We start from the raw sequence: 26399 nt of genomic DNA, 5'->3' as shown, positions 1-26399 counted from the left end.
ATGCATGTCAGATACTTTGAAGGCCCACATAGAAATCAAAAAGGTTCAGGCTGGATTTTTTTCTGTTGGGGAATGTGTACGGCAAGTTGTCTTTATTCAAGATTGCAGAGTATCATAGCGCTCGGGGAAACCCAAGATTTTTAACTAATGCTTCATGAAGAAGCTGGAAGTTATAGGAGTAATGTGGCCAAATCTTGGATTTTATTTGAGAAATGTACTCCAGCTCCAAGATCCATGTAAGGTTAGACGTGAGGGAGATTCCCTCAACTTATTTCTTTTAAAAGAGGAGTGAAGCAAGTTGTCCACTGTTACCAATCCTATTCAAAGTCTTTACCAGTGATGTGTTGGATAGTATCATAAGGGACAGTCTCAGATGGTCTGTTCCAAGCATTTCCAAGCACTCCTTTACACTGATGATAATGGGCCAGAAATTCGGGTCCCCACGGGTGAGTACGCGCTGGGCACTCACGCGTAGGCCCAACGAAAGTGCCGGTTTCGTGCATGCACTGCGCATGCGCGGGAAACTGGAACTTCCGTTCCCTTAAAGGAAGGGGTTCACAGGTCGAACGCGTGCGCCGGAGAGGCAGCGCATACGCCTGGAACTTCCATTTTTTCCCAGGTTTCTCTGGGAGGGTAAGTCTCCAGCAACTACGCTTTTAAAAAGCAGTCGCAAGGCCTGCTTTTAACAAGGTAAGTAGTGAATTAAGTAAAATTAAAACATTTTTTCCACAGGTTTATTATTTTTAAATACTTTAAAGAAAGGTAAGTTTATTTTTAGCCCAGTTCAAAACTGTAATTAATTTTTTCAAAAATTTAAATTATCGTTTAAAATAGTTATTTTATGTAATTTATAGTTATTTTAAAAATGTGATTTAAAAAAAAAATTATTTGAAGTTTTAGTTATGTTTTAGGGCCGAACTCTATTCATAAATTTGACAGGTCTTCCTGTCAAATCTATGAATAGAGATTCCCTGCTACGATTGGCTCTCCATGGCCCACGTGATCCCAGGGGACGCTTTGAACTAACTGCGCCCCTGGGATACGCAAGCACTGCGCGCTGGCAGTTGGAGTAGGCCCAGGATCGGGATCCCACGCGGGCCCACAGCTCAACAGCCGGCACGCTAGGTAAGTGCAGGTCGGGGGCTTGCACCTGCGGGAAGCCCCCGACCCGAATTTCTGGGCCATTGTGTTGTTCGTGGGTTCACCAGAACATCGAGGGTGAATTCACTATTGCACCAATTCTCCGACCTTCTTTTCCTTCAAGCATCAGTCTCACTGGGGGGGTGGAAATTATCCTCTACTCTGCTCCACTGAACATCTTCAACAATGGAGTCAATTTGGGTTGAACAGTGGGTTATGGTGGTGCACCCAAGTACGCTATTATGGTTTTGTACAACTCAGGAGGGAGTTTTGAAAGTATTTCATGGAAAATACAAAAAGGATTTTAGTCCCAAGTGTTGATTCATATTGTTACCTGGGGGTCATAGTGGAAGCCAACTTCAGCCTGGACACAATTCTTTGGAACTATACAGAGAAGGGGTGAATGGCACTTTTGTCATTCTCCAATGAAGGAAAAGTCCTAATTTAGTTACATTTGTGGCATATAAGACATGTCTAAACAACTATCCTTCATGTTTCAGAACTCTCAGGCATGCAATTGAAGGCTTCCTCCGTCCCATGTTCAAGATCCAGAACCAGTTGGATTTGTGGCAAAGAGGGGAAACGGTTGAAGGGAGGACAGGCTCTGGCCTGTGCCCACCTGTCATTGAGGACTCTGGAGACAGTCAACTTCAGGATCAGTACAATTCTCTGTGAAAACCCCTCACAAGAAGACTGGGATTCATTTGGTGATGAGTAAGACTGATATGCAGTATTGGACCTGGGTGCTAGAGCATCAAGGTGGCTGGCCTGTCGTAAGATATCCTGTGTAAAGACAGCTGCTGGAAGGCATTACTTGGTGGCTGACATAGAAACATAGAAACATAGAAGATAGGAGCAGGAGTAGGCCATTCGGCCCTTCGAGCCTGCTCCGCCATTCAATGAGATCATGGCTGATCATCCAAATTCAGTACCCTGTCCCTGCCTTCTCCCCATATCCCTTGATCCCTTTAGCCTTAAGAAATATATCCAACTCTTTTTGAATATATTTAATGAACTGGCCTCCACCACCCTCTGTGGCAGAGAATTCCACAGGTTCACCACTCTCTGGGTGAAGAAATTCCTCCTCATTTCAGTCCTAAATGGCTTACCCCTTATCCTTAGACTGTGACCCCTGGTTCTGGACTCCCCAGCCATCATAAACATCCTTCCTGCATCTAGTCTGTCCAGGCCTGACAGAATTTTATAGGTTTCGATGAGATCCCCTCTCAATCTTCTAAACTCCAGTGAGTATAAGCCCAATCGACACAATCTCTCCCCATACGTCATTCCTGCCATCCCAGGTATCAGCCTGGTGAATCTTCGCTGCACTCCTTCCATGGCAAGAACGTCCTTCCTCAGGTAAGGCAACCAAAACTGCACACAATACTCAAGGTGCGGTCTCACCAAGGCCCTGTACAACTGTAGCAAGACATCCTTGTTCCTGTACTCGAACCCTCTTGCTACGAAGGCCAACATACCATTTGCCTTCTTAACCGCCTGCTGCACCTGCATGCTTACCTTCAGCGACTGGTGCACAGGAGCACCCAGGTCTCTTTGCACTTCCCCTTCTCCCAATCTATTGCCATTCAAATGATAATCTGCCTTCCTGTTTTTACCACCAAAGTGGATAACCTCACATTTATCCACATTACAGTGCATTTGCCATTTTTCTGCCCAATCACCCAATCTGTCCAAATCGTACTGGAGTTTCACGACATCCTCCTCACACCTTACCCTCCCACCCAGCTTTGTGTTGTCTGCAAATTTGGAGATATTACATCCAATTCCCTCGTCCAGATCATTAATATATATTGTGAACAGCTGGGGTCCTAGGACCGATCCTTGCGGTACCCCACTAGTCACTGCCTGCCACTCGGAAAACGACCCGTTTATTCCAACTCTTTGCTTTCTGTCCGCCAACCAGTTCTCTATCCAAGTCAATACCTTGCCCCCAATCCCATGTGCCTTAATTTTGCACGCTAATCTCTTATGTGGGACCTTATCGAAAGCCTTCTGAAAGTCCAAATACACCACATCCACTGGTTCTCCCTTATCTATTTTACCAGTTACATCCTCAAAAAATTCCAGTAGATTAGTCAAGCATGATTTACCTTTTGTAAATCCATGTTGACTTTGTCCGATCCTGTCACTGCTTACCAAGTGCTCTGCTATTACATCTTTTATAATAGATTCTAGCATTTTCCCCACTACCGATGTCAGGCTTACCGGTCTATAATTCCCCGCTTTTTCTCTACCACCTTTTTTGAATAGTGAGGTAACATTAGCTACCCTCCAATCCAGGAGTACTGTTCCAGAGTCTATTGAGTTCTGGAAGATGACCAGCAATGCATCTACTATTTCTAGGGCCACTTCCTTAAGTACCCTGGGATGTAGATTATTAGGCCCTGGGGATTTATCGGCCTTCAGTCCTATCAATTTTCCTAACACCATTTCCCTACAAATACTGATTTCTTTCAGTTCCACCCTTTCATCAGGCCCTATGTTCCCCGGCATCTCTGGGAGGTTATTTGTGTCCTCCTTTGTGAAGACAGAACCAAAGTATGAATTTAGTTGGTCTGCCATTTCTTTGTTTCCCATTATAAATTCCCCTGATTCTGACTGCAAGGGACCTACGCTTGACCTCACCAATCTTTTTCTCTTCACATATCTATAAAAGTTTTTACAGTCAGTTTTTATGTTCCCTGAAAGCTTACTCTCATATTCTATTTCCCTTTCTTAATTAATCCCTTTGTCCTCCTTTGTTGAATCCTAAACTGCTCCCAATCCTCAGGTTTACTGCTTTTTCTGGCCAATTTCTATGTCGTCTCCTTGGATCTTATGCTATCCCTAATTTCCCTTGTTAGCCATGGTTGAGTCACCTTTTTTGTTTTATTTTTATGCCAAACTGGGATGAACAAATTCTGTAGCTCATCCATTCGGTCTTTGAATGTTTGCCATTGCCTATCCACCGTCAACCCTTTGAGTGCCATTCCCCAATCAATCCTACCCAACTCGCTCCTCAGACCATCGTAGTTTCCTTTATTTAAATTGAGGACCCTAGTCTCTGAGACAACTACTTCATTCTCCATCTTAATGAAGAATTCGATCATATTATGATCGCTCCGACCCAAGGGGCCTCGTACAACAAGATTGCTAATTAATCCTTTCTCGTTACATAATACCCAGTCTAAGATGGCCTGATCTATGGTTGGTTCCTCGACATATTGGTCCAGGAAACCATCCCGTAGACACTCCAGGAATTCCTCCTCCACAGTATTATTACTAATTTGGTTGGCCCAATCTATATGTAGATTAAAGTCACCCATGATGACTGCTGTGCCCTTATTGCACGCTTCTTTAATTTCCCTTTTAATGCCATCCCCAACCTCCGCCTTACTGTTTGCAGGTCTATATACCACTCCCACTAATGTTTTTTTCCCCTTAGTATTTCTCAATTCTACCCATACAGATTCCACATCATCGGAGCTAATATCCTTCATTACAATTGTATTAATCCCTTCTTTAACCAGTAATGCTACCCCACCTCCCTTTCCTTTTTGCCTATCTTTCCTGAATATCGAATACCCCTGGATGTTGAGTTCCTAGTCTTGGCCATCCTTGAGCCACGTTTCCGTAATCCCAACCAAATCATATTCGTTTACCTCTATTTGCGCAGCCAATTCGTCCACCTTATTACAAATGCTCCTCGCATTAAGACACAAAGCCTTCAGGCTTGTTTTTTTAACGCTCTTAGACCTATTAGAATTATTATTTACTGTGGCCACGTTTGATTTAAACCGTTGATTTCTCTGACTGCCACTTTTGTTTTTCTCCTTCCTATCTTTTGCTTTAATCCCTGTTTCCCTTTCCTCTGTCTCCCTGCTCAGGTTCCCAACCCCCTGCCATTTTAGTTTAAACCCCCCCGAACAGTGCTAGCAAACCTCCCCGCAAGGATATTTGTCCAGCTCTGGTTCAGGTGCAACCCGTCCGACTTGTACAAGTCCCACCTTCCCCAGAAGCAGGCCCAGTGATCCAGGAAACTAAAGCCCTCTCTCCTGCACCAACTCTTTAGCCACGCATTCATCTGCTCTATCCTCCTATTCCTATACTCACTAGCACGTGGCATCGGGAGTAATCCAGAGATTGCAACCTTTGAGGTCCTGCTCTTTAATCTGCTACCTAGCTCCCTAAATTCTTGCTGCAGGACCTCATTCCTCTTCCTACCCATGTCATTGGTCCTAATGTGAACCACGACCTCTGACTGTTCACCTTCCCCCTTCAGAATGCCCTGCAGCCGTTCAGTGACATCCTTGACCCTGGCACCAGGGAGGCAACAAACCATCCTGGAGTCACGTCTACAGCCACAGAAACGCCTATCTGTTCCCCTTACGATAGAATCCCCTACCACTATTGCTCTCCCACTCTTTTTCCTCCCTTCCTGAGCAGCAGAAGCACCCCTGGTGCCAGGAAGTTGGCTGCTGCTGCCTTCCTCTGGTAAGTCATCCCCCTCAACAGTATCCAAATCGGTATACCTGTTTGAGAGGGGGATGGCCGCTAAGTATGAGGACACTCAGTCATGTAACCACAGCTTGCTGCTTACAATGCCTACTTTGCAGAGAGGTAAGAAGCTGCTGCTAAAGTTTGAATCTTCCAACTGGTGGAGCCAATAGGACATGGTGTGCTGCTCACCACGCCATTCCTGGCACCTGCCGTCCATGTTGGGAAGGTTCAAACCCATGCTCTATTGAGCAACTCGTGACTATCCTCCTTTGGGACCAAACTGGATCCAAATGATGTACCAAATATGAAAATGGGAACTGAATCAAGCCTCTGTGGTAGACTCAGTGAACCCATACAAAAGCAAAATACTGTGGATGCTGGAAATCTGAAATAAAAACAGAAAATAGTGGAAATACTCAGCAGGTCAGGCAGCATCTGTGGAGAGAGAAACTGAGCTAATGTTTCATGACCTGAAACGTTAATTCTGTTTCTCTCTCCACAGATGCTGCCTGACTCAGTTAACCCATATCTGAGCCCGGCAGGTCCACAGTTTTCCACAGCACCACTGATGAGTTATCAGCCAGCCTCTACTCATTAATGGGACCAGGAGTGGCAGACCAGTCACAGAGGGTTAGATTCTTCCCAGTCAACTCCAGATAATGCTGCAAGCCAATTCTCTAATGGGAAGGGTAGTCCTAGCTGGGAGAGCAGTGAGAAACTAATGATCGGTTAACTACACAGATTTAGCGGATTTAACTTTAGCAATACATCTGTGCACACCTGGGGTCCTTTAATTTTTAGTTACTGCCAACTGGCAGCTAAGGTCTCTGGACTTAGGTAACTGGTATATATCCCTAATAGTGGGAGCATGTGCACTCCATATCAGGCAAACAGAAACTCTACCTATGTAGATTTTCAGTAGTTTGGTTTGTAGACTCTGATGTGATGGTGATGAGTTTCCATGCATCAAACACTTGGCTGACCAAAAGAAAAATCCTTTCATGACTTAAACATTTGGATCATATTGCTTCTACCCCATTCAAGTGACACCCTGTTAACCTCTCTCAAGTTTTCACAGTGATTTCAGATCCAGTACCATCGTTACTGCCTTTCTTTGAATCCTTTCCAATACCTCAATGTAATTTCGTAAGTGTATTTATGTGTGGTCCACTGATGTTTTAGCATCTCTGTGGACGTATACTCTAAGGATCTGTCTATACCCGCTAGCATAGCAGCTGCTGCCATACACTGTGCCAACAGCTTTCATGTTTAAACAAGAAAATCCAAATCTTTCCTTGCTGAATCCTCTGCAATATTTGCTACTTTTAAAAGCTAGTTAAAGGATTTCTAATAAAAATAAACAAGTTCCCCCAGGGTTTAGGTTTGACACAACATCTAAAGCAGTTTCAACATTTACTTATTGAGTACATTTGGCATGTGCTTGACCTTCCCATATGTCAGCTTCGCCTGCTAAATTAACAGTGAATCCACACTACTGTCAATTTTAACTTTGACCAATTAAACCCTGAACACAGCCCGTGTTGAACTGTAATGTATGTACCCCAACAACATTTCAATATCCCACACACCATCCAATACCTCACACTGTATCCAGACAACAAACCTTGTCCTTTTGCTTTAGGTCAATTTTTGCTTTCAGGAGCAGTTCCACTAAGTCAGCTCTTCCAAGCTCAGCTGCCAGATGCAATGAATTCTGGTTTCTCTGGAGAGCAACGAAAGATTAATTTGTCTAAAAACATTTTAAATTATTCCCTACGGTACTATACCAGGTTTGCTATTCATTATTTTCTCTTTGCTCTGCTGATAATCCACAACACATTCATTCTGGAACATTGAGACCTCTTCAAAGATCAAGTACCCAACAGGAGATGAGAGCCAAGGAAACTGCCACTTCTCTCAGTGCACCCTGACAATGGGCCAGCAAGGAGAAGACATTCAGTTATGGGGCCAGATGAATAGGTCATCCATTTTGATGCTTCCCAAGGTAGGTCTTTCTGTTAAGCATGAGAAACCATTTAGAAACTATCTTCTTGTTTGTTTGACTGATGTTTGATTCTGGGATTCAACCTTTAGAGTAAGGAGCAAGCAGTGTTTATGCCCGAGGGATGGTCTCCAAATTACATTTAAAAAAAACTTAAATAAATAACATAAAAAGAACCATTTTGTGGCCAGTTCAAATGACCTGAATTTTAATGCCTATCCCTTTAACGCATTCACTAGATTTTCATTAACATTCTTCCATTTTTATGGCAATCGGGTGCAGTTTTAATATATTAGTTTATCAAATATTTTAAACTGCTAGCAAAATTCAATCAGCTTTTTAACAACTGAAAGCAGAAGCACTTGGTGAAGGACTGAATTGAAAATATTAAGGCTAATTTCCCTCAACCGTCCACCACCCCACTTCTCCCACCAAACTGGGGACAAAACAGATCTAAACAGAGCTAAAGTGTACACCCCTTAATGCGACCTGAACCCACCTGGAATGGTGCGTATTAGCCTAGACGTAGTGCACCCCAGATGCAGGCCAGCCTTCCGGCAGGGCCTTACACCTAGAAATGGGGGTGAGAATCTACCCTCTGCTGCACCCTGACTGATTGGTTGGTGAGTATTTCTCTTTTTCTCGCTTTTTTCCAAACTTAATTCTTGTGGTTTAAAGTTTCTAGGGTCTCTGTTGTGTATCAGGGAATGGTAGTAAACAAGGGCCCTTGAGTATATCATTTAATTGTAGCGTAATTAGTGGTATTGATTTGATTTAATTTAATTTGAATTAATTAAAGGGTAAGTCACGGCAGCACAGCTTGGTCCCGTGGCATGCTCTTCCTGCACTATGTGGGAAATCAGGGACACTTCCTGTGTCCCTGACGACCATGTGTGCGGGAAGTGTATCCAGCTGCAGCTACTGACAGACCGCATTGCAGCGCTGGAGCTGCGAATGGATACATACTGGAGCATTTGCGATGCTGAGGACATCATGGATAGCATGCTTAGGGAGTTGGTCACACCGCAGGTAAAGGCTGCACAGGCAGGAAGGGAGTGGGTGACCACCAGGCAGAGCAGTAGGCACAGGCAGGTAGTACAGGGGTCCCCTGTGGCCATCCCCCTTTCAAACAGATATACCTTGGATATTGTTGAGGGAGATGGCTTATCGGGGGCAGGCAGCAGCAGCCAAGTTCCTGGCACCATGGGTGGTCCTGCTGCACAGGGCAGGAGGAAAAAGAGCAAGAGAGCTATAGTGATAGGGGATTCTATTGTAAGGGGAATAGATAGGTGTTTCTGCGGCTGCAAACGAGACTCCAGGATGGTATGTTGCCTCCCTGGTGCAAGGGTCAAGGATGTCTCGGGGCGGCTGCAGGGCATTCTGGAGGGGGAGGGTGAACAGCCAGTTGTCGTGGTGCATATAGGTGGTGCAAAAACGGGATGAGGTCCTAAAAGCTGAATATAGATTGTTAGGAGGTAAATAATAAAATAGGACCTCAAAGGTAGTAATCTCAGGATTGCTACCAGTGCCACATGCTAGTTAGATAGAAATAGAAGGATATTTCAGATGAATACGTGGCTAGAGGAATGGTGCAAGGGGGAGGGATTCAAATTCCTGGGACATTGGAACCGGTCCTGGGGGAGGTGGAACCAGTACAAAATGGACGGTTTGCACCTGGGCAGCACCGGAACCAATATCCTAGGGGGAGTGTTTGCTAGTGCTGTTGGGGAGGGTTTAAACTGAAATGGCAGGCGGTTGGGAACCTGTGCAAGCAGACAGAGGAAAGGGAAGCAAGGATAGAAACAAAAGGCAGGAAGGAGAAAAGCAAAAGTGGAAGGCAGAGAAATCAAGGGTGTAAATCAAACAGGGCCACAGTAAATAAGAATTCTAAAAGGACTAAGAGTGTTAAAAAATCAAGCCTGAAAGCTTTGTGTCTTAATGCGAGGAGCATTCGTAATAAGGTGGATGAATTAGCTGCGCAAATAGATGTAAATGGATATGATATAATTGGGATTACGGAGACATGGCTCCAGGGTGACCAAGACTGGGAATTCAACATCCAGGGGTATTCAATATTCAGGAAGGACAGGAAAAAAGGAAAAGGAGCTGAGGTAGCATTGCTGGTTAAAGAGGAGATTAAGACAATAGTAAGGAAGGACATTTACTCTGATGATGTGGAATCTGCATGGGCAGAGCTGAGAAATACCAAGGGGCAGAAAACGTTAGTGGGAGTTGTATACAGACCCCCAAACAGTAATGCTGAGGTTGGGGATGGCATTAAATGGGAAATTAGAGATGCGTGCAATAAGGGCACAGCAGTTATCATGGGTGACTTTAATCTACATATAGATTGGGCTAACCAAATTAGTAACAATACTGTGGAGGAGGAATTCCTAGAGAGTATACAGGGTGGTTTCCTGGATCAATATGTCAAGGAACCAACTAGAGATCAGGCCATCTTAGACCGGGTATTATGTAATGAGAAAGGATTAATTAGCAATCTTGTTGTGCAAGGCCCCTTGGGGAGAAGCGATCATAATATGATAGAATTCTTCATTAAAATGGAGAGTGAAGTAGTTGACTCAGAGACTAGGGTCCTGAATTTAAATAAAGGAAACTACGATGGTATGAGGCACAAGTTGACTAGGATGGATTGGGGAACATTACTTAAAGGGTTGACAGTGGATAGGCAATGGCAAACATTTAAAGATCGCATGGATGAACTACAGAATTTGTTCATCCCTGTTTGGCATAAAAATAAAACAAAAAAGGTGACTCAACCGTGGCTAACAATGGAAATTAGGGATAGCATAAGATTCAAGGAGAGGACATAAAATTTGGGCAGAAAATGCAGCAAACCTGAGGATTGGAAGCAGTTTAGGATTCAGCAAAGGAGGACAAAGGGATTAATTAAGAGGGGGGAAATAGATTATGAGAGTAAGCTTGCAGGGAACTTAAAAACTGACTGTAAAAGCTTCTATAGATATGTGAAGAGAAAAAGATTGGTGCAGTCAGAATCAGGGGAATTTATAATGGGGAACAAAGAAATGGCAGACCAATTAAATACATACTTTGGTTCTGTCTTCACAAAGGAGGGCACCAATAAACTCCCAGAGATGTCGGGGAAATAAGGTCTAATGAGAGGGAGGAATTGAATTAAATCAATATCTGTAGGGAAATGGTGTTAGGGAAATTGACGGGATTGAAGGCCGATAAATCCCCAGGGCCTGATAATCTACATCCTAGGGTACTTAAGGATGTGGCCCTAGAAATAGTAGATGCATTGCTGGTCATCTTCCAAAATTCTATAGACTCTGGAACAGTTCCCATGGATTGGAGGATAGCTAATGTAACCCCACTATTTAAAAAGGGTGGTAGAGAGAAAACACGGAATTATAGACCAGTAAGCCTGACATTGGTAGTGGGGGAAATGCTAGAGTCCATTATAAAAGATGTAATAGCAGAGCACTTGGGAAACACTGACAGGATCGGACAAAGTCAACATGGATTTACAAAAGGTAAATCATGCTTGACTAATCTACTGGAATTTTTTGAGGATGTAACTGGTAGAATAGATAAGGGAGAACCAGTGGATGTGGTGTATTTGGACTTTCCGAAGGCTTTCGATAAGGTCCTGCATAAGAGATTAGCGTGTAAAGTTAAAGCACATGGGAATGGGGGTAAGGTACTGTCTTGGATAGAGAACTGGTTGGCAGACAGGAAGCAAAAAGTTGGACTAAACGGGTCTTTTTCCGAGTGGCAGGCAGTGACTAGTGGGGTACCGCAGGGATCGGTGCTAGGATCCCAGCTATTCACAATATATATAAATGATCTAGACGAGGGAACTAGATATAATATCTCCAAGTTTGCAGATGACACAAAGCTGGGTGGGCATATGTGCTGTTAGGAGGATGCAGAGAAACTCCAGTACGATTTGGACAGATTGGGTGATTGGGCAGATGCATGGCAAATGCAGTATAATGTGGATAAATGCAAGGTTATCCACTTCGGTGGCAAAAACAGGAAGACAGATTATTATCTGAACGGCAATAGATTGGGAAAAGGGGAAGTGCAATGAGACCTGGGTGTCCTTGTGCACCAGTCACTGAAGGTAAGCATGCAGGTGCAGCAGGCGGTTAAGAAGGCAAATGGTATGTTGGCCTTCATAGTGAGAGGATTTGAGTACAGGAGCAAGGATGTCTTGCTGCAGTTGTACAGGGCCTTGGTGAGGCCACATCTTGAGTATTGTGTGCAGTTTTGGTCGCCTTATCTGAGGAAGGATGTTCTTGCCATGGAGAGAGTGCAGTGAAGATTCACCAGACTGATACCTGGGATGGCAGGAATGACGTATGAGGAGAGATTGGATCAATTAGGCTTATATTGGCTAGAGTTTAGAAGAATGAGAGGGGATCTCATTGAAACTTATAAAATTCTAATAGGACTAGACAGACTAGATGCAGGAAGGATGTTCCCGATGGCGGGGGAGTCCAGAACCTGGGGTCACAGTCTAAGGATAAGGGGTAAGCCATTTACGACTGAGATGAGGAGGAATTTCTTCACCCAGAGAGTGGTGAACCTGTGGAATTCTCTGCCACACAGAGCAGTTGAGATCAATTCATTAAATATATTGAAGAAGGAGTTAGATATATTTCTTGAGGCTAAAGGGATCAAGGGATATGGGGAGAAAGCAGGGACAGGGTACTGAGTTTGGATGATCAGCCATGATCTCATTAAATGGCGGAGCGGGCTAGAGGGGCTGAATGGCCTATTCCTGCTCCTATCTTCTATGTTTCTATGCCTGCAGCATTAACAATGGTCACTGGATCTGGGCTCTTGTGGCTGCTATCCAAAAACAGCAGCCAGCAGGCCCCCAGTCCTGGAAATGTTCCTGCTGGCCCTGGGGAAAAGGAGGTATTTCATTTTTTTGGTGCCCATTGCCTTGTTGCCCAACCATCTCAGATCCTCCAATCTGAGAGGTGCTGGACACAGGGCTTAACGACTACTTCTTCTCAGCGCCCTTTCTAATTGGTTCCTGCCCAGCAGTGAGGGAAGGTAATGAGGCAGGAGATACTCTAGGTCCCGGCCGCCTCATTTGCATTGGATTAGAATGTTTGCATCTACTCCAAATATCCTGTTCCCCCTCGGAAGAACCCCCCTAAAATCCAGGGTAACTCAAAGTGGGCAAAGGACCAGCATCAGCAGTCTCTACCCCCTTTTGTTTTGCTTTGCACCCTGGAGCTGAGCGTTCCCCCAAATCAGAGGAAAATCTATTCCACAGCAACTCTGTCACACGTACTTATATGTCTGAGTCCAAACAGAATGATTAGCTTTTAAAGACATACCTCATCCAAAATGTTAACATCACACATGGATTCCACGAGGAGCTGTGCGACTGAGGTGTGTCTGTTTTTAACGGCCAAATGTAGGGGTGTTTCCTTTCTCTGTAAGAAAGAAATTTGGGGAAAAAAAGTCACGGGACTGAATCACACCACTGTGTCACTATTATAGGACTTGCCATTCTGAGTTGATGCATGATTTTTGTTTCCCCCTTGTACAGCCCCTGGTACTTACATTATTTTGACCATTGCAAGCAATTCCAGCATCAATAAGAATCGAAGCGATGGAAATGTTGCCTCTCTCTGCTGCGATGTGCAAGGGACTCAAATTGGTCTGAAAGGAAATTATACAGTCAAATTTTAAATGTATTTAAGTCTTACAATGACAAAAAAAACTGTTTAAAAATGAACCAGCATTGTGAGTCACTTCAGTAAGGCTGCTGTACACCTTCCATCTCTCACCCTGCTACGTGACAAATTTTAGTTGAAATCTCAGAAAAGATCTCAATTTTCACAATTTTAAAAAATTTTCAACTACACTATGGCCTAGAAATTCAGTATAGCCACTTTTGGGGCGGTAAAGTCGGGCGGCCGCTAAAGTTTGCGCCCGGCGCAAAGTCGCGCCCCCTTCGCCGATATTCAGTCGCATCGCCCCAAGAGGTTGCTGCTGCGCTAAAACAGGCGATGCACGACTATCTTTAGGCGCTAAGCCGGTGGTGCTGAGCGATACCCCCAGTCCGGGCGCAGCGCAGGTGCGGCGAGTTGTTGATTGACGGCAGACACTCTGGCGCCGGTCAGCTCTTAAAGGGGGAGGGTGGATTTGTTTGCCTGCCACGCCCTGCACACTGCAGCCCTCAACCTAGGCCTGACCACTTCAGCTTCACCTGCACAACGCCCAGGGCTATGGAAAGGCCAGGGAGCGAGCGCAGCGCTTCAGCGACGGTGACCTGAGGCTGCTGGTTGGCGGAGTGGAGCGCAGGCGCCATGTTCTGTTCCCAGAAGGTGGCAAGAGGCCGCTGCCCAGCGCCTACCGGAAAGCCTGGAGGGAGGTCTCCAACAGGGTGTCTTCCAACAGCGTGGTTGCCAGGACTCCTGTGCAATGCCGGAAGAAGTTCAACGACCTCACTCGGGTTGTCAGGTTGAGTACCCTTTCCAGTGTCCTCCTCATCCTTGCATGTGCACCTCACTTTATGGGCAAAGGGACCTGAAAGCCCTAATGGCCAGCCCTCATCCAGCAGCTATGGGACTGGCATGAAAATCACTTGCACATTCAGCACTTTACACACAGTACAAGCTCTTCGACCATGGGAGGCAGTGCAGACAAGATCAGGGCTACACACTGTACAAGCTCTTCGACCATGGGAGGCAGTGCAGACATGATCAGGGCTACACACTGTACAAGCTCTTCGACCATGGGAGGCAGTGCAGACAAGATCAGGGCTACACACTGTACAAGCTATTCGACCATGGGAGGCAGTGCAGACAAGATCAGGGCTTCACACTGTACTTAGAGGCCGTCCTTTCTCTTGCAGGCCAAGGTGGCGCACAACCGGCGCAACCGAACAGAGACCGGGGGAGGCCGTCCTGACCTCAAAGAGCTCTCCGACCTCAACCAGCATGTGGAGCGCATTATGGCAGGCCGGCTGATTGGCCCCGTCACCAGTGGAGATGCCGACCCTGTTCTGGGCACCAATGGTAAGGGCATCACCTTTTGGACCTTTCTCGTTCCACTTGCGCACGAGATCAGCATCCTTTGCCACTGTCCGACCAATGCGGTGAATGGCAGCACTCATGCCTCCCTCGCTGCCGCCCTGTCCTCACTCTAAAGCTACTCTTGTGACTTCCTGCTTTCAGATGGTGAATCGCCAGGTGAGGGGACGGGCCCTCAAGCTGCCACTGTCAGCCCTTCGGAATACGAGGAGGAGGAAGAGGAAGCCGACCTATCAGTGCCACCCTCAGCCGCGCCAGCCCATGGTGATGTAGGGGACACGTCTTCCCTGGAGGGGAGCCGGGGGGAAGGGTCGGAGGAGAGTGAAGCTCCGGGGCCCAGCGGCCTGCAGCAACGCGGGAGGGGTGGGGAAGCTCGGCGGACTTCTCCCCAGAGGGTGAGTGCGGCCTCCAGTCCTGCGACGGTGAGCGCAGAGGAGGTGCGCCTCCTAGAGGAAATGGCCGTCCAGGCTGAGCGCAGGCACACTGAGCTCATGGCTGCAGTGGCAAGGATGCCTGACTCCATAGAGTCTCTGTCAAGGAGTGTGCAGCAATTCGGAGCAGCACAGGCCAGGAGTCTGCAACAATTCAGTGCAGCACAGGCCAGGAGTCTGGAACAATTCAGTGCAGCACAGGCCAGGAGTCTGCAGGACATCGCGGCAGCACAGTCGGCTTCTAGCCAAGTGCTCAGTCGTGCCGTCCATTCACTGGCTGGTGTCATGCGGACACAGACCAGGGCCACACGGGCACTAACTGCTGCCACCCTCGCTGGATCAGCCAGGCATCGCCAGGGCACTCGCCGCGCAGCAGCAGCCCAGCAGTCTGTTCTTCAGCTGTTTGCTGCGCATGCTGCAGTGCTGGCCCGTGCGAGTGCCAATGTCTCAGGCGACCAGCGAGCACCTGCGATCTGCCAGGTTGCCACCATTCCTGCAGCCGACACTGCCACTCCGCCATTGCAGCTGCCACGAGCCGCTGGACAGACTGCTGCCGCCCAGCCAGAGTTGGAGCAGTCAGCAGCCGGCCACTCCAAGGCCAGAGCTGGTGCAGGCCGACCCCCAAGGGCATCTGCCGTCTCGCCATCTGCCCCTCAGCAGCCTTCCCCCAGCCTTGCTCCAGCCACTGGGCTCCCATTGAGGAGGAGCTGCAGGGCGGGCAGGGGCCAGGCAAGGATGCGCAAGGCATCGCCCTCGCAGGGCAAAAAGTAGAGGTATGCACAAATGCCTGGTGCTTGTTGTAAGGCCGAGACTGGTGCAGTTGTGTTTGTGTAAGGCCGAGACTGGTGTCTTTCTTTCTTTTTGTAAGGCCGAGACTGGTGTCTTTCTTTCTTTTTGTAAGGCCGAGACTGGTAGTTTTGTGTTTTTGGAGGGGGCTTCGCCACATGAGGATGTAATGTGGGAAGGGCAGAGGTTTGCAATAAATTATTGTTGTTAAATTGCAGTGTGCATGGTTTTTTTGTTAAGTCCTGGTTGCCCTGCTCAGCTGAGGGCTTGTGGAGCGGCTACATTCATCTGCTGACATTGGCACAAGCCATTCCCTGAGAGGGGGCCTAGAACCGACGTTCAATAAGCCGGCGACGGGCGGCCCTTGCACTTTGTGCCTCCCTCCTGTGCTGGTCCTCCTCCTCCTCCTCCTCCTGAGGTGGTCCTCCAATCTCTGGTGGCAGTGCCTGAGTCCTGCGGATAGCCAGGTTGTGCAGCATGCAGCAAACGACCACGAAATGGGAGACTCGCTCTGGCGAATACTGTAGGGCTCCACCGGAACGATCCAGACAGCGGAACCGTTGCTTCAGGACGCCGATTGTTTGCTCGATGATGTTCCTGGTCGCTTGATGGCTCTCGTTGTATCCCTCTTCAGCAGGGGTGCTGGGCGCACGGAGCGGGGTCATCAGCCAGATACACAAAGGATAGCCTTTGTCCCCGATAAGCCATCCTCGTGGGTGAGGCTGTGCCTGGAACATGTCTGCCACAGAAGTCTGTCGCAGGATGAAGGCATCGTGGCTGCTGCCTGGAAAGTGGGCATTGACAGCTAGGATGAGCTGCCTGTGGTCACACACCAGCTGGACGTTGAGCGAATGGTAACCCTTCCGGTTGCGGTAATCCTCGGCATTCTCGAGAGGTGCCCGCAAAGCCACATGCGTGCAGTCAATGGCGCCCTGCACCATGGGGAAGCCCGCGAATGCTGCAAAGCCCATTGCACGCTGTTGCTGCTTGGCAAGGGCCATGGAGAAGGAGATGAACTGACGTCTCCTTTTGAAAAGGGCATTGGTCACCTGGCGGATGCAGCAATGCACGGCAAACTGGGAGATGTTGGCAATGTCCCCAGTAGCGGATTGGAAGGAGCCGGTGGCATAGAAGTTGAGAGCCACCGTCACCTTCACTTCCACCGACAGAGACGTCCTGCTCCTCAGCTGTGGCTGCAGATCACCGCCAAGCAGCTGGCAGATCTCTGTGACCACGTCCCTTCTGAATCGCAGCCTCCGAACACACTGCTCCTCAGACATGTTGAGATAGGAGAACTGCTGGCGGTATACCCTGGGTGGGTAAGGCCTCCTTTGCCGACGCCTGTTGCCCCCTCTCCGTCTAGCCAGGGCTGCCACTCTCTCACGGCGTCTGTGAGCCCTTTGGATGTAATTGAGAAAGCCAGCGATGACACCCATTGCAGCCCCCATAATATGCTGGCAAACAATGAGATGTCAGTGAAGGCAAAGACTAGTGGAAAGCTGTGGCCTGAAGCCAGAAGTACCTGTCCGAGTGTTGGGCCAAAGCAGAAAGCTATCTACCTTGGTCTCTCTCCAAAGATCCGTTTCTCAAGAAGGAGTGCTGCGAAATGGCAGCCTTTTATAGTGCAAGAGGAGTGCCCTTTAATTTGCGCCCCCCGCGCCCCGCATCAGCTGAGCACCGTTCCACTCTAACAGTCGCTAGGGGCGCCAGGCGCACAATGGGGCGTCGCCACTGAAGTTCCGGTTGGGGGCGCACAAAGGGCGTTGCACGATGAAACGACATCATGATCTGCGCGCGCAGCTGAGCGCGCGCAAAGACTTTGCGCCGCCGCTAAATCTCTAGTGAAGTTGGGGCGAGGCGCAGATCGCGCTGCGCCCGGGCGCTAGCCGCCTAGCGCCCGACATCTACTCCTCCTAAGGCGCTAACGGCTGGCGCAACCAACTGAATTTCTAGGCCAAAATCTTTAATTATAAATTTAGATCCTATATTTCCTCTATTATTCACATTATACAGGAACCAGCATTTCACTGCAGGGTTCACCCAATAATGCACGGAAGCACTGATACTGCAGCTAACAGCTAAACACTTTCTCGTGGGGTTTTAGATGAGGAAGACAGTGGTGCAGTTTAATCTCCAATCTTCTAGAAATAATTTCAATAAAATTATTGAAGTTGATCGTGTTAAATGAGCTAACTTTATTTCAATAAAATCACAGTCATCATCATCAATTTTGGAAAACAAAATTAAAAATAAATCTAACCAGCCGGGACTGCCCCACTGGGGAATCTTAAGTGGTGGGGACACCCCTCCTCGCCTCTCTCTCCTCCCCCCCTCTCCCTCCCTCCCCTCCTCCTCCCTCCCCTCGACACCTCTTCTCTCCCTCCCCTCCCCTCCTCCTCCCTCCCCTCCTCCCCCTCTCCTCCCCTCCTCCCCTCCTCCCCCTCCACTCTTCCCCCCTCTCCTCCCCCTCCACTCCTCCCCCTCTCCCTCCCTCCCCCTCTACCTCCCCTCCTCCCCCTCTCCTCCTCCCCCCACTCCTCCCCCCTCGACATTACAACACATTACAACAGTGACTCCACTTCAAAAGTACTTCAATGGCTATCCAGTGGTTGTGAAAGGCGCTATATAAATGCAAGTCTTTCTTTTTTTCTTTCTTTTCCCCCATCTCCTTCCCCCCTCCTCCCTCTCCTTCCCCCCTCCTCCCCTTATCCTCCTCCTCCCACAGCCTCCCCACAATCCGTTGCTGCTCCAACCCTCCCTCAGGATTTACCAGTGAGGCAGGCAGCCCGATATTCATTTTCTGAAAATGGGTGAGCTGGGTGGAGATATGACAGGCACCGGCAGCTCTCCCAATTAATATTAATGAGGCCCGGGCTGGACTCGGGCCTACTAGTAGTGTGCACGCTCTGTGCACGGTGCCCAGCTGAGGCTGGAGGCTGGAGGCTAAAGGAATCTCAGCCCCTTTGCCTCACATTTGATCAAGAGATGGAAGAGCCGTTAGCTATTTCTATAAATATGTAGAAGAAGCCTCAACAAATGAGATGAAGAGTTCCTTTAAAAAGGCTACAAAAGGTTTGAGGTACCTTTGGTAAAATATTAATGTCACTTCCTGCTTCCAGTAGCAGTGTCACACATTCCTGGTGATGATCTACAACAGCCAGGTAGAAAGCAGTCTTGCCCTCCTGTCAGGAATGGAAAGGTGTTAGATTATGTCGTAATGTACTAATGCATCATATAAAACAAATATTCACTGCACAGGTAATCTAGATAGTGAGAATTTATTGTAGAATCCATTTGGAAACACATTACAGTCTGTACTCAGGTAGTTAATCTCATCCGGGGCAATATTTTGGATGCCACCGTTGACCTCAGTATCTCTGGAAGGGAAAAAGCAGCCAAAGTTGCTGCTCCTGATCACTATCCAGTGACCCCCCATCAGGTAGGTAAGAAGAGGATCATGTTCAGTTGTGGTGAACCCCCACCTTCCCCATGGAGAAATAGCCCACTGACATTCACTGTCCTCAAGCTCACAAATGAAAAATGCCATTTCAGCAAGGTGTCAAGACTCAGGTTGTTAGATCTGTGTATCTTAATGTTGTGTCCTTCAATAATCAGACAACAGACTGCAGGGAACGATTCAACAGGTGTTTACTGAATGAGGGTTACTCTAGAACTAACTGTACAGATCACTACTCAGGGTTTATATACAGGTGTGGTCACTGCCGGTACTACAGTATACAGGAGCTGTAAAAAGTAGTTCTCCCCTTAAAGGTACATACATTACAATTCCTCCCCTTTTAGATTAACAGTACCATAACACTCATTTAACAATTAAATATCAAACTAATTACAATTAACACTTTTAACATGCAACATTAGCTGAAAATAGTCTATTTATAAATTCAGTCCTTGGGGAGGCTTCCTGATCCTTTCTGGATAGCGCCTTTCCCGAGTGTCTTGCTCTTGGTGCGGAGGCGATTCTGGCCCCCTGTCGTCGGTTGGTTCATCCGCTTCCGATGCTACTGTTTCTGGGGTAGATGCTACCTGTACGTCGGGTTCATCACCAGGTACGTATGGGCGAGGCATGGGGTTGACTTGTTCCTGTGACTCTAGGATCTGGTCAGCATGGCGTCTCACGATGCTCTCCCCAACGTCCACTGTGTACATTAGTGGGCCCTGCCGTGTGCATATCGTTCCTGGCTGCCATTTTTCTGTTTGGTAGTCGCGGGCCAAGACTGGTTGCCCTACATTGAAGCTCCTTGTTGGCTTCTCATGGATGTGCTGGAATTGCTTACTCTCAACATCTCTTCGTACGTTTGGTCTGAGCAAATCCAGGCGAGATCTTAACCTTCGGTTAAAGAACATCATGGCTGGGGCCTGGTTGGTGACTGCATGTGTCGCATTCCGGTAGGCGAACAGGAAATTGTCCACCTTGTGCTGCAGCAGAATGTTGTCATTGTACATAGCCTTTATTGCCTTCTTAAAGGTTTGTACGAACCTCTCAGCCAATCCATTTGTGGCTGGATGATACGGGGCGGATGTGTAATGCCTTACCCCATTCCTTTTCATAAATCTTCGAAACTGTGGTCCGTTATCAGAGCAAATCTGCTCTGGTAAGCCGTTCCTGGCAAAAATGGTCCGTAGGACTGCAATAGTTTTCTCCGTGGTGGTGGAGGACATTTTGATCACCTCAGGCCATTTCGAGTGCGCATCCACGGCTATTAAAACCATTGAGTCCATGAATGGACCAGCAAAATCAATATTGTGGAGGAGGAATTACTGGAGTGTTTACGGGATGGTTTCCTGGACCAATATGTCGAGGAACCAACCAGAGATCAGGCCATCTTAGACTGGGTATTATGTAACGAGAAAGGATTAATTAGCAATCTTGTTGTACGAGGCCCCTTGGGTCGGAGCGATCATAATATGATAGAATTCTTCATTAAGATGGAGAATAAAGTAGTTGACTCGGAGACTAGGGTCCTCAATTTAAATAAAAGAAACTACGATAGTCTGAGGAGCGAGTTGGGTAGGATTGATTGGGGAATGGCACTCAAAGGGTTGACGGTGGATAGGCAATGGCAAACATTCAAACACCGAATGGATGAACTACAGAATTTGTTCATCCCAGTTTGGAATAAAAATAAAACAAAAAAGGTGACCCAACCGTGTCTAACAAGGGAAATTAGGGATAGCATAAGGTCCAAGGAGAGGGCATATAAATTGGCCAGAAAAAGCAATAATCCTGAGGATTGGGAGCAGTTTAGGATTCAACAAAGGAGGACAAAGGGATTAATTAAGAAAGGGAAAATAGAATATGAGAGTAAGCTTGCAGGGAACATAAAAACTGACTGTAAAAGCTTTTATAGATATGTGAAGAGAAAAAGATTGGTGAAGTCAAGCGTAGGTCACTTGCAGTCAGAATCGGGGGAATTTATAATGGGGAACAAAGAAATAGCTGACCAACTAAATACATATTTTGGTTCTGTCTTCACAAAGGAGGACACAAATAACCTCCCAGAGATGCCAGGGAACATAGGGTCTGATGAAAGGGTGGAACTGAAAGAAATCAGTGTTTGTAGGGAAATGGTGTTAGGAAAATTGATGGGACTGAAGGCCGATAAATCCCCAGGGCCTGATAATCTACATCCCAGGGTACTTAAGGAAGTGGCCCTAGAAATAGTAGATGCATTGCTGGTCATCTTCCAGAACTCGATAGACTCTGGAACGGTACCCATGGATTGGCAGGTAGCTAATGTTACCCCACTATTCAAAAAAGGTGGTAGAGAAAAGGCGGGGAATTATAGACCGGTAAGCTTGACATCGGTAGTGAGGAAAATGCTAGAGTCCATTATAAAAGATGTAATAGCAGAGCACTTGGAAAGCAGTGACTGGATCGGACAAAGTCAACATGGATTTACAAAAGGTAAATCATGCTTGACTAATCTACTGGAATTTTTTGAGGATGTAACTGGTAAAATAGATAAGGGAGAACCAGTGGATGTGGTGTATTTGAACTTTCAGAAGGCTTTCGATAAGGTCCCGCATAAGAGATTAGCGTGCAAAATTAAGCCACATGGGATTGGGGGCAAGGTATTGACTTGGATAGAGAACTGGTTGGCGGACAGAAAGCAAAGAGTTGGAATAAACGGGTCATTTTCCGAGTGGCCGGCAGTGACTATTGGGGTACTGCAAGGATCGGTCCTAGGAACCCAGCTGTTCACAATATATATTAATGATCTGGACGAGGGAATTGGATGTAATATCTCCAAATTTGCAGACGACACAAAGCTGGGTGGGAGGGTATGCTGTGAGGAGGATGTCGTGAAACTCCAGCATGATTTGGACAGGCTGGGTGATTGGGCAGAAACATGGCAAATGCACTATAATGTGGATAAATGTGAGGTTATCCACTTTGGTGGCAAAAACAGGAAGGCAGATTATTATTTGAATGGCAATAGATTGGGAGAAGGGGAAGTGCAAAGAGACCTGGGTGTTCTTGTACACCAGTCGCTGAAGGTAAGCATGCAGGTGCAGCAGGCGGTTAAGAAGGCAAATGGTATGTTGGCCTTCGTAGCAAGAGGGTTCGAGTACAAGAACAAGAATGTCTTGCTGCAGTTGTACAGGGCCTTGGTGAGACCACACCTTGAGTATTGTGTGCAGTTTTGGTCGCCTTACCTGAGGAAGGACGTTCTTGCCATGGAAGGAGTGCAGCGAAGATTCACCAGGCTGTTACCTGGGATGGCAGGAATGACGTATGAGGAGAGATTGTGTCGATTGGGCTTATACTCACTGGAGTTTAGAAGATTGAGAGGGGATGTCATCGAAACCTATAAAATTCTGTCAGGCCTGGAGAGACTAGATGCAGGAAGGATGTTTCTGATGGCCGGGGAGTCCAGAACCAGGGGTCATAGTCTAAGGATAAGGGGTAAGCCATTTAGGACTGAAATGAGGAGGAATTTCTTCACCCAGAGAGTGGTGAACCTGTGGAATTCTCTGCAACAGAGGGCGGTGGAGGCCAGTTCATTAAGTATATTCAAGAAAGAGTTGGATATATTTCTTAAGGCTAAAGGGATCAAGGGATATGGGGAGAAGGCAGGGACAGGGTACTGAATTTGGATGATCAGCCATGATCTCATTGAATGGCGGAGCAGGCTCGAAGGGCCGAATGGCCTACTCCTACTCCTATCTTCTATGTTTCTATGCACCCGTTGCCGTGGAGATGAGGGCCACTCCCATGGGTGTAGAGGGGCATGTGGTGGTGCATTTTGGACCTTCTGGCATTCTGAGCAGCTCTTTGTCAGGTCCTCGATTTGCTGATCGATCCCCGGCCACCACACATAAGCCCTAGCAATGCTTTTCATTTTCACCCCTCCCAGATGACCTTCATGAAGCTCATTGAGCACTCTCTCCCTTAACTTGGGTGGAACTACCACTCGGGATCCACACATCAAAGTCCCCTGGCATACTGACAGTTGTTCTCTTCTGGATGAGAATGCTGGCAACAGTGAGTCGCCATGTGCTGGCCAACCCTTCACCGTCAAATCATATACCCGAGACAGTGTCGGGTCATTTCGGGTCTCCTTCTCTATACCAGCGTTAGTTACTGGCAAGCATTCAATTATAGTCGAATGAAATATTTCGACAGGATCCACTGCTGGTGCTTCCTCCGCAGTAGGCAGTGGCAGGCGTGATAGCCCATCAGCGTTTCCATGCTGTTTTGTGCCCTTATACTCGATTTCATATTGGTGCACCCCTAGAAAAAGGGAACATCTTTGTAGCCGTTGCACAGTCATCACCGGAACGCCCTTCTTTGGATTAAAGATGGAGACAAGTGGTTGGTGGTCAGTCAGCAAGGTGAACTTCTGCCCGTGCAGATAGTGATTGAACTTTTTCACTCCCCACACTAGGCTGAGGGCCTCCCTGTCAATCTGGGCGTAGTTACGCTTGGCTGAGGTTAGTGATCGTGATGCAAAGGCTATTGGCCTCTCTGAGCTGTCCGAGAATTTGTGCGACAGCACCGCTCCAATGCCGTAGGGTGACGCATCACATGCCAACCGAATTGGTAATGCCGGGTTGTAATGGGCCAATACCTCTTTCGATGTGATTAGTGTTTTGCTCTTCTGGAAAGCTCGTCTACATTCGTCACTCCACTTCCATGGCATCCCAGTTTGCAGTAGGGTGTTCAGTGGGTGTAGTATTGTAGACAAATTTGGCAAGAACTTATGGTAGTAGTTTACCAGCCCGAGGAACGACCTCAGTTGTGACACATTTTCCGGTGCTGGAGCCTTGACTACTGCTTCAATCTTCTCTGGGGACTTATGTAACCCCTCTTTATCGATAACGTGGCCACAATACGAGATCTGTTTTCTAAAAAACTCGCATTTGGGGCGGTTAGCTCGGAGCCCATATTCCTGCAATCTAGTGAGCACCTGCTCCAGGTTGGCAAGGTGATAACTGTCATTTTCGCCCGTGACCAGGATGTCGTCCAAATAACACTGGGTCCCTGGGATCCCTTGCAGGACTTGTTCCATTGCCCTCTGCCAAATAGCCGGAGCTGATGCTACCCCGAATACCAGCCGGTTGTATTGGTAGAGACCTTTATGGGTGTTGATTGTGAGGTATTTTTTTGGTGCTTCTTCTACCTCCATTTGCAGATACGCCTGGGCCAGATCAATCTTAGTGAAGCGTTTCCCTCCAGATAGCGAGGCGAAAATATCTTCAATCCGCGGAAGTGGATATTGTACGGTGTGAAGGACCGGGTTCACTGTTACCTTAAAGTCCCCACAGATGCGAACCTTCCTTGGTTCCCCAGGCGTGCTGCTCAACGACTTTTTCATCACAGGGACGATGGGTGTAGCCCACTCGCTCCAGTCTACCTTCGACAGTACACCTGAACGTTCCAGACTTTCCAGCTCTGCTTCGACGGCTGGGCGGATCGCATAAGGCCTTAAAAAAATTTGGGCTTGCGTTTTCTTCAATTTTAATCATCGCTGTCATGCCTTTTAGTGTTCCGAGTCCTTGCTGGAACACTTCTTTCGCGTCAGTTAGGATCTTTGACAGTCGCCCAGGTGTGATGTCGTCATCCTTTTTGTCAGCCACAGTCAGTACCTGTATGGAATGCCAATCTAGCTGTATCTTCCGGATCCATTCACGTCCTAGTAGTGGTGGTCCTCCATCTGGCAATACATATAGGTCCATTTTTGGTGTTTCCTTGCCGTTATATATAACGTTCACCCTTATTTTTCCTTTGGGGTAGACTTTTTGCCCCGTGTACGTCTTCAAGACAATCTTTGTATCTCTCAAGGGTATATGTGAGAATAGCCGCTTGTAGTCCCTTCGGTTTATGACTGTTAGGGCTGATCCTGTGTCCAATTCCATTTTCACTTGGACTCCTGCTATCTTGAGCGTGACCCAAATAGTTTGGTGACCCTCCGTTTTGATCACATTATGTAGTTTCAGACAACCCAGCTCCTTGCTTCCGGAGTCTGTATCACTCTTCTGTTCGTCTGAACTACTCTCCATCACCTTATGTACCTTCTTGTACTTCTCCTGTGGAGATTTCTTGCTGCTGGTTTTCTTTCCCGACCTGCAGACTCTTGCTATGTGTCCTACTTTTCCACACTGTCTGCACACTTTGTCCTTGAACCAGCAATCATTATGGTCATGTGTTGTTCTGCCGCAGCGATAGCACTTCACTGTTCCGTATGACATTTCATTTGTGCCATATTCTTGCGGTCTCCGTTGTATCTCTGCAGTGCCCCGTGCTGCTGCTTTGTGTGATACTGCAATGCTGAAAGCCTTGTCCAGCGTAAGATCCTTTTCGGATAGAAGCCGTTTCTGGGTTCCTTCACTTTGAAGCCCACACACAAACTTGTTCCTTACAGTATCTGCTAGTCCCGTTCCAAACTGGCAGTGTTTCGATAGCTTGTGCAGTTCCGTTAAATACTCAGCATTACTTTCATCTTTATGCTGGTTCCTTTTGTGAAACTTAAATCTTTCTGCTATCAGCAGCGGTGTGGGGTTTAAGTGGTCCTGCAGGATTGACACTATGTTTTCAAAATCCTTTTCTACTGGCTTCTCTGGGGTTACTAGGTTTCGTAGTAAGCCATACGTTTTGGCACCCATTGAATTCAACAATACCAGTGCTTTCTTGTCATCTGGCACTTCATTCACCTTGCAGTATACTTCTATGCATTCGACATATGTCGTCCAATCTTCAACTTCATTGTCGAACGCTGTGATCCTGCCACTCTTCAGCATTTTTGGGTGTGGTTAGACTGGCTTAAAGTGGCATCTCCTGCGCTTTCCTTTCTTCCCCGCTGCGGCTTAAAATGGCGTCTCCCGCGCTTTCCTTTCTTCCCCGCTGCGGCTTAAAATGGCGTCTCCCGCGCTGCTGCCAACGCCGCTCTCGGCGGTCCTCGTGGCAAATGGCGACGCCCTGTGGGTTTCGTGCGCTGCTCCTGCGCTGCTGCCAACACCGCTCTCTGCGGT

The 26399-nt window shown here is 47.4% G+C and overlaps 1 protein-coding gene across 1 annotated transcript in view; it reads right to left on the bottom strand.

Annotated features, from left to right (window-relative positions):
• LOC147124623 (ankyrin repeat and death domain-containing protein 1A-like) overlaps nucleotides 1-26399 on the bottom strand; it is a 161037-nt gene that overhangs the window by 67400 nt on the left and 67238 nt on the right. Inside the window, exons 8-11 of the mRNA XM_085990617.1 lie at nucleotides 18989-19087; nucleotides 13214-13312; nucleotides 12985-13083; nucleotides 7265-7363 (exon numbers count right to left, since the gene is read on the bottom strand). Of these exons, the coding sequence (XP_085846743.1) occupies nucleotides 7265-7363; nucleotides 12985-13083; nucleotides 13214-13312; nucleotides 18989-19087 (396 nt within the window). The remainder of the gene's footprint in view (nucleotides 1-7264; nucleotides 7364-12984; nucleotides 13084-13213; nucleotides 13313-18988; nucleotides 19088-26399) is intronic.

This window comes from Somniosus microcephalus, chromosome 1 (assembly GCF_052327205.1).
Source record: "Somniosus microcephalus isolate GS21.2 chromosome 1, FLI_Smic_1.0, whole genome shotgun sequence".
Taxonomy (NCBI): Eukaryota; Metazoa; Chordata; class Chondrichthyes; order Squaliformes; family Somniosidae; genus Somniosus; species Somniosus microcephalus.
The sequence above is the reverse complement of the archived record's forward strand: the minus strand, read 5'-3'. Positions and strand labels throughout refer to the sequence as shown.